Raw genomic sequence first — 9,148 nt, 5'->3', positions numbered from 1 at the left:
GGCAGGCCGAGCATTCTCGGTCCCCGGATCCTCTCCGAACATCACCCCGGTCGACGAGCGTTCTCGTCGGGCAGGCCGAGCGTCCTCGGTCACCGGATCCACTCCGAACATCACCCCGGCCGACGAGCGTTCTCGTCGGGAAGGCCGAGTTTCCTCGGTCACCGGATCCTCCGAGAGTCACCGACATCTTACGGAGCTCGCCCTTCTCAGGGCGCCCGAATCAAAGGCGGTTTACGGAGCTCGCCCTTTTCAGGGCGCTCGTATCCACGCCGCGTTGGGTAAATTTCGTCCGCCGCGCTACTATCTTAGTTATAAGTCGTGTCCGCGTCCGTATGATTTGGTCGCGTTTCACCCGTCGCGTTATTATTTGTAAACCTTAGTTATAAGTAGTGTCCGCGTCCGTATGATTTGGTCGCGTTTCGTCCGTCGCGTTATTATTTGTAAACCTTGGTTATAAGTTGTGCCCGCGTCCGTATGATTTGGTCGCGTTTCGTCCGTCGCGTTATTATTTGTAAACCTTAGTTATAAGTCGTGTCCATGTCCGTATGATTTGGTCACGCTTCGTCCGTTGCATTACTTGTATTCCTTAGTTATAAATCGTGTCCGCGTCCGTATAAGTTGGTCGTGGTCCGCACTTCCTGCGATTCCCCTCTGTACGCGTAGACTAGATAATAAGTCAACTCTCGAAGGGCGGCTTCAATAAACTCTGTTTTTACCAGAACGATTGGCGTGGTTATTGCGAACCTGAGTCTCCCCCTCTTCCCGAATCCTGGCACCGACGAGCCGATCCGTGGCGTCGGGAAAGGAGCCCCGTTACATGTTTTATGTTAAATTATTTCTCTTTAAAGTGCATTATTACTTTATATCTCATTTTGCATCATTTATAATCAGAAAATGCATGATTTTACAATTTCTTAGCATAATCGCATTTAAGATATTGTATTTATTAAGATATCTGTCGTTTATTCCGTGAGAGGATTTGCTAGTCAATGATTTATACAATTATATATCAACTGTGATTGCGATCTTCTAGGAAATTGAAAAATTCATGCTTTTTTTTCTCATTATTTTTGAAAGTAATATCTACTGCAAAGTAATATAATTTGTGAACAGAGTTTATAACTGAACAATATATGTGTTATATGCTCGGTTATAAAATATATTCAGACAAATCATATTTTGCTGCATTAGGTATTTCTTCCTGCAATGACGATTTAAGAGATACAAATAATAATAACAATTTATAGAGAAAATGCTTCATTCACATATTTAAATTTTTTGTTACTGAACAAGGTTTTGTTTTTGTATTTTTTTATAAATATACGTTCTGCATTATTTGGCTTTTACATACATACCTTTTTCTGTTTGAACATACCTGCTATTGTTTTTATTTTACCTTGTATCCTCTTGTAATTTGCACTGTTTTGAATCTTTTTATTTGTCCATTTGATATTTTTGCTCATTGTTACTTATTTTTCCTTCTTTATTGTTTTCATTTTTTTTTTTTTATTATATAAGATGATGTCCAAAACAGTATATTCGTTTAGTTTTTTCCTATTATTGCATCTAAATCTTACTTATTTGAGAAGTTTTTAACTTTTCTGCAAGGTGCGCTGCTTTTTGTATTAGCACGATTATTGTATCTCGTACGAGAATACAATTTTACGGTAATCATATATTTCAGCGCTTCAAGTCGATGATTGTAACACACATCGTTTTTATTGAACCATCCAGAATGCAATTTATTTGTTAAATTTACGCATTCATTTGTTATTTTATTCAAAATTTGTGTGGAAGCCCAATAATTTTGCCAATTTTGATTAAATGCTCTTAATTGTGTTTCAACCACTTTGGTAAATAGAGCTGTTGGTCGTATTAATTTTGTCACAGCAGGAGCGTCTTCGTCTATGTTTGGATATTCTCTAAATTCTATATACTTTTCATTTTCCGTCGCATGATCCATTGGCGTTTTCATCATAATATTGCGGCAATTATCGCAATTTGTTTTTGCAATACTTCGTCGTGCTACGTATCCAGCGAAAAATGCAATAGCATTTTGATCATAAAAGTTAAGCGGATTTATATTTTCAAGATCTTCGATATTATCGTATTCTTCGAGAATTCTGGTATCTTCCATAAGCAATTCCTCATCAGGTTCAATATCATATTGTATAACAGTATGATTTTCACTCAAGTAATTTTCCATTGTCTTTACAAATTGATTCGGTGGATTAATAAGAGCTTCCGTTTCCGGGCATTGAACATTGCCTTTTTCACTTGTTCGAATGTATCCTGTACAGAGTATATGTCTAAAAGAGAGATTCGAACCATTCTTGCTGTAGGATTAGGGTTAAATCCTCCGCGCTGTCTTAATTTAGAGAATAAATGTTCGACGGAATCTTGATTGCATAATCCAGTAACAAGTTCGAATGCTTCATATTGTTTTTCCAAATCTTTATATGTTTTGAGAATAGCTTGTACTGTTAAGCTACAGCCTTTTAAACAAGGAATCTTCAATATTTTTTCTGGTGATGTGGACCATCTTGAACACCATTTAACAAAATCTGTTAATAAATCTTCAATATCAGGGTTTTTATAGGATAATAGTCGTTTACCACCAAATTTAACATTAAGGCTATAAGAATTACAGGCGTCAATTATTTTATTCATACGTTCTGTAAAGTCTGCCGTTGCTTCCCATGTATTTGTTTGCAATTGTTTTCCGTAGCCAGCTGTTCTTATTGCGGCTGCAAACTTATTACTGAATAATTGGAAAGCTCTTTTTACATTCATGGCTTCAAAAGTATTTGGATAAATATGTGTTCGTGTAATATGTGATAATAAATTTGAGCCTCTTTTTGCAGCATCATCAAAATAGACCATGTTAATTCAAAATCAGTATATGATGCAATTACTTTTCCATCACAATACAAAGTTTTATGCTTTCTTAGTAAGCTTGCCAATCTTTTTACTAAATGTGGAAAATCATATAACGCGTAGTATTTTTTGTCATTATGTATGAAAAATGGCTTATCCGAATCCATGCCGAGCTGATTATAAGCGCTCTGATTAGGTGTGCCTTGATCACATGTTACGAGTCGCACATCGGCCCCTGTTTCGATCAGCCTATCCAAGCATTCTTTTACTAAAATTACTATTTCTTCCGCTTTCATACATTTTCCTGGAAGAAAATATGCTAACGGTTGACGCCATGGATGTCGCGCATTTATACTATCTAAGCAAAAAACGAATACACATTTTGCTTTTTCATTTTTTCTTCCTAAAGGTCCTAGATCGACGAGTCCTTCTATTTGATCCAGCTTGAGCGAATATTCTTCATACGATTTAATATACATTTCATCCCATTTTAAAGCACAAATTCTTTCTTCTGCAGGTATCTCTGAGATTTTCTTTTGCAATTTATGAAATATAAAATCACAAAACCCTGGCATTATGTTATATTGTTCGTGCCATCTTCTAATTGTTCTCTCTGCAGGAAAATTGCAACCTGCCTTTCGTAAGCGACGTAATGCAGCAGCTGAATAATAAAAAAGTTGTTCCGAAAGAACTCTTTCTTCTCTTGTATATGGCGCGTGTGGCGTATGTAGTTGTAAATTGATCATTGCTTTTGCAAGAGGGTGTAATTCTTGTTCCTCGATTACATTTTTTAAAATTACTTTCTTACTTTTTTTATTTGTTCGCTTTCTACATTTTTGCCGAATTTTCAAGCAAAACTTTAAGCATTTTATAATCCGACGCAAACGCATATTTTCACGATTCAAAGAATTAATTAAAATTTCTGAATGAGTCTTTTCTTTTTCAGTTTTTTCTTTATTTGCTGTATTTCTCTCATCATGCACAGGAACATTTTCGTATGTTGTAGGCTCTATATGTATCCAATCCATTACATCTTCTTTTGACGTATAAGTATCAAAATTTAATCTCGGGGGGAGATAAGTTCGTAATGGAGGCTGTTCAAATAATTGATTTACAATTTCCACATTTTCGCTTTCCAATGACGTTCCTGCTGTTGTATTATTGTTTATATTTATAAGTTCTTCCCTTTCTGCTTCCATCTTATTTATTCTCTCAGCCGGTTCTATTATTATTTCTGATTCTTGTCTCAAATCGAATCGAATGGGCACTGCGTCACGTTTTAATTTTTTCTTATCTTCTCCTTTAAAACTATCTTCACTAAAGTGATCCGCACATAAACCGGCACGACGAACAGAATTAACAGACCATCTTTCCAAATTAATATTTCCTGAAACAAAATTATTTTATGACACGTAACATTTAATGCACAATTTCATAAGATATTTTAATTGTGAATTTTCTGCAGAACAGAATTCGACACTCCAACAAATTTTTATATCAAATAATTTTTTTATCTAATATATACTTTGATCGTTATATTTATTAATTAAAAATATTTTAATAATTATTGAAGTAAAAAAAGTATTAATTGAAGTAGAAAATAATAATTTATTAACCTTTTAACACCTAAGTGAACAAATATGTCCATGCACTTTTGAGTGCTGAAGAAAAATTTGCAATCGATAACAAAGCTTGTAATTCATTAAGGCTCCTGAGTAGTCACCGCGTACATATTGAATTGTGACGTCAGAGGCGAGGAAAAACGGCTAAAAATTCTTGCGTGCCATTTTTAACTAAAACGATATGTTGATGAAATAACACGATACAGCACTTTAACACACTTGTAAAATTGTCCGAAAACTCTGCTTTTTCCTTGACCGTTAATAAACAACCGTCAAATGAGTGTCAAAATATGCATAAAATGAGGCATACTTTGACACTCATTTGACGGTTGTTTATTAACGGTCAAGGAAAAAGCAGAGTTTTCGGACAATTTTACAAGTGTGGTAAAGTGCTGTATCGTGTTATTTCATCAAAATATCTTTTTAGTTAAAAATGGCACGCAAGAATTTTTAGCCGTTTTTCCTCGCCTCTGACGTCATAATTCAATATGGCCGCGGTGACTACTCAGGAGCCTTAAGCTTTTTTGTTTATCCCTCTCAAAGTAAACAAAAAAGCTTGGTAAATTAGAACTAAAAACTGCATGGACATACATATTTCTAACTGGGCATTACAGGATTAATGATTGTATTGATAATATTAATTTATAAAACTATGAATAATATTTGATATAAATTATGTAAAATTAAAATACAAACAATTATACATAAATAAATAATATTTACAATAATTATAATAAAGATATATTTAAAAAAATTTTTAATAAGGAAATGATAAAAAATGTTTTACAACATTAAAAATATTTTAAAATATATTTACATGTTAATAATATTTGTAATAAAAATATTGTGTGTATATGTATATATAGTATATATATAATCTTTTTTTAATGTTACGAAAAGCCTTTTACATATATCTACCTTTCATTTTGTCAAATAAAATGTAAAAAAAGGTAAAAAAAAGGATTTAAAGTTCTCAAATAACATCAAGAAGACATATTATCTAAATGTTTATTATGTTTATTACAACAAGTTATTGGAAGTACCAGATGGGATTTACAAATTTTTCCGTACACGCGCGTAATTCATTTCGCGCAACCTGTAAATTTGGTTCGGGCAGTACAAAAGATTCCGGCCATTGACAACGTGACGCGTTTGACAAGTCACGGCTTGAAAAGAGAAATTATATATATATTTTTGGTACATTCTCTAATCTGATTATGAGAGACGTGAGAAGGAAAAGATCAGACGTTGTGCGGCGAGATTACTTATCTTTGCAAGAACTTACTTATCCTCGCCCCCTGCGATATTCCCTAAATCTCTCGCCATGAAATAGTCGCGCAATCGCTGCTGAAAAGACAGATCGGCGTCTTTTAAATTAATGATCCGAAACACACTGCAAAGAAAAGTAAAGCTTTTTTCCATTCCTATCGCATTAAACAACTTGAATGGCCACCGCAGTCTCTAGATTTCAATCCTATTGAAAATCTGTGGGCAATTGTGGATAATAGGATCAACAAGAGCTGAATAACTAATAAGAATTCCTATTTTGAAGCAATACAATTAGCATGGAAAAATTTGGACCCACAATATTTGAAAAATTTAATTAAAAGTATACCAAAAAGACTTCAAAAAGTAATTGAGGCTAAAGGAGGTCATATTAACTATTAATTGAAATGATATTAATTTTCCAAAAGTAAAATATACTGTTTATTATGTTTATAAAAATTTTATTGTATTGTTACATATATATAAAAATATTTTCTTGTTAAATATGTGTGTATGTGTGTATGTGTGTATGTGTGCATGTGTGTATATTTTTAATTTTGGAAATTATAATTAATATTTTTAATAAAAGCGCTGCCATTGCCTCTGCCTCTGCCCCTCCATCTTCCTCTTCCTCTGCCTCTGCCTCTGCCTCTGCCTCTGCCCCTACTTCCTCTTCTAAATCCGCACACTTCCCGGATAATGGTTCTTAATTGTTGCATCTGTAATATAAAAAATAATAATACACATATAGAATCTGCATATAAAATATTTTTTTACTAGCTTTGAAGCCCGCGCGAAACGGAAAAATCTTCTCAATCATGGCATAAAAATGTGCGGACCGTGTATCCATACTATTCTACAATTTTTAGGCGTAGTGCTTCATGTGTTTTTATGTGTGTGTATGTACGTGTGTGCTCGTGTGTGTATGTTGTATTTCACATTTTAACATTATAATTAAAAAAAAATTAATACAAAATATTTTGCATATGTAAAATGTGTATATATAAATTTTTTTAATTAATAATTAAATAATTTAAATTATTCTTTTTAAAGTCAAACTTTAAATTTAATTAGTAATTAATTTATTAAGTAATAGTACATTTCCTAACCAGTCCGGGGGCCAGCGTTTGATCACGAGGGGGGAAGGGGAGAGTTGGACGCACGAACCCAAGGCGAGTGCGGCCATTCCCGACCTCCACGAGTGGTCATTCGCGCTCCCGGACGTGTTAGGAACAGGATTTTACAGCATTCGTGAGTCGAAAAGACGCACCTATGCTGTAAAATTATATAATTAATAATTCTTACTAACATTCAAAGAAAGCTGGGTTGTATCCGTGATGTTATTTGGGATCGCCGCCGCGGACATCATCGTCGCGCTCATACTCGCTGTCGTCGTCGTCACTGCCATTGCCGCGGACATCCTCGCTGCATTGGTAACGGCTGTCATTATGGTTGTCGCTGGTATTGGCATAGCCGCACCCGTGGTGTTCGCACCCGTCAGCGTCGATGTTGTCGTCGAGACCGACATCGCCGCGCTCGCACCCGTTGCCGTCGAGACCGGCATTGCCGCGCTCGTATCTGCCATCGTCGATGGCGGCAGGTACGACGATGTCACCGGCACCGGCAGCGTACCCGGCGCCGTCACCACCGGCACGTTCGGCGTGTTCACTGGCTAAGAAAATAGAAGAAAAAGAAAAAATTATATAATTCATATACATTTCTTTTATCTTTATATATATATATATATGTATATATGCACGTGTACATATACTTACTTTATCCATTATATATTATATGATGAGATTCTAACTAGGCAACTGATCACACACTGGCAATGTGACAATCTGAACTAAGACTGAGACGAGATCGCGAGCCGAGATATATAACCGCTGAGACTTCCCGAAACTTCCGCGGCAAAAAGCGAACGAAGAAAGGGGGGAGGAGGGGGTGTGTTTGTACTGACACTGACAATGTAATTCGATACTATTGTCGTGTGCACAAAAATCTCGCAAGCATTATTCTTACTATTTCATTTCAATTCGATAACATATAAAGTCATATGATTGTGTGTGTATATATATAATAATATTTATATTAATCGTTATTTTTTATATAGTATATTTTGTATAATTTTATACTTGGATTTCAGCGCATTTTATCAAAAATGATTATCAAATCAAAAATATAAAAACTTACCGCTGTTACGTATCCATAATTTTTGTCTTGTATCCGTCTTCGATGGGAATCTAAATAAATGAGTTCCCGTAGAATATTGTCCATTACGACAGTTTTTATACACACATTTATCATACACAGTTTCTATATTGCACTGATTACTCATTATTTTTCTTCGTAAAACCTCTCGTATATTCAAAAATTTACTTTTTAAATCGCGTCTTCTTCTAGGGCTCACCAAATTACGATTATATTTAATAATAAAAAAAAGAAATTATTAGTAAAAAAAAAATTTGAAAAGATAAATAAAAAAAAAGACAGTAAAAAGAAAGAATTAAAATAAAGAAAAAAATATAAAGAAAAATTTAAGAAAGAAAGAATAGAAATAAAAATATATTAAGACTTAATTTTATTTAATCGAACACTTCTCCGCGGCACAATTAAAAAAACGAAATATCGTTCACAAGCCAACTATCGTATTGTTAAAGATACGAGAGTACTTCTCTTCTCTTTTACCGGACCGATTGTGAGCGACTTTTTATGAAGACGTCGTCTTTTATACCGTCGCGCGCAGTTATATATACATATGTGTGTAAAAGACTTTCCGATAATGCAGAGAGCTTGAAACAATATTTAAATCTTTTGATTCAAACATTCTAGCTCGACTTAACACTTTTAACTAATATTTACGTAAACAAAATTATATATTAGCTACATTGTTCCAAAACAAATATCTTATTTGAATGTATATAAAAAACATGCATTTATTATATGTACCACGTAACGTATTTATTACATATTACAAAATTTTATTATAGTTGAATTGAAATATAAAGACTTAAAAATTAATAACAGATGAAGGGAGAAATATTGTTTCTTATATACATATAGTTATAACATACATAGTACAATAATATGTTTGGCCATTAGTATATGCATTTATTTTGTATAATAATTACATTTTATTGCTAAAAATTTGTATTTAAAAAAAATATTAAAAAAAAATTTACTCTTGAAGAATTTACTCCTGGAGAATTTACTCCTTGAACCTTCAACTTTGACGGTACCGTGCCTAGCCCGTTGCTGCTACGCCACACGCTCTTCGATATAACGCTCTATTCCATACGTATTTATACGGCACTCAGTATTTTTAATTTCGATTTTCTCGCGTACGCTTGGGAATTGCATTTTATCTCTTTATTCTACAA

General features: G+C 33.9%; 1 protein-coding gene across 1 annotated transcript; it reads right to left on the bottom strand.

The window, feature by feature from the left end:
• Positions 1-1,573: 1,573 nt before the first annotated feature.
• On the bottom strand, positions 1,574-8,045 carry LOC146723666 (uncharacterized). Its single transcript, XM_085481372.1, has 4 exons — positions 7,962-8,045; positions 7,075-7,437; positions 5,785-5,846; positions 1,574-2,336 (listed from the first exon to the last, which is right to left on the bottom strand). Exons 1-4 carry the CDS (start codon positions 8,043-8,045, stop codon positions 1,574-1,576), a joined length of 1,272 nt encoding a protein of 423 aa, XP_085337498.1.
• Positions 8,046-9,148: the final 1,103 nt, after the last annotated feature.

The sequence above is a fragment of the Nylanderia fulva genome, unplaced genomic scaffold, assembly GCF_048542155.1.
Source record: "Nylanderia fulva isolate GAGA-0341 unplaced genomic scaffold, ASM4854215v1 Scaffold178, whole genome shotgun sequence".
Lineage (NCBI taxonomy): Eukaryota > Metazoa > Arthropoda > Insecta > Hymenoptera > Formicidae > Nylanderia > Nylanderia fulva.
Note: the sequence above shows the minus strand (reverse complement) of the source record. Positions and strands in the feature narration are given on the sequence as shown.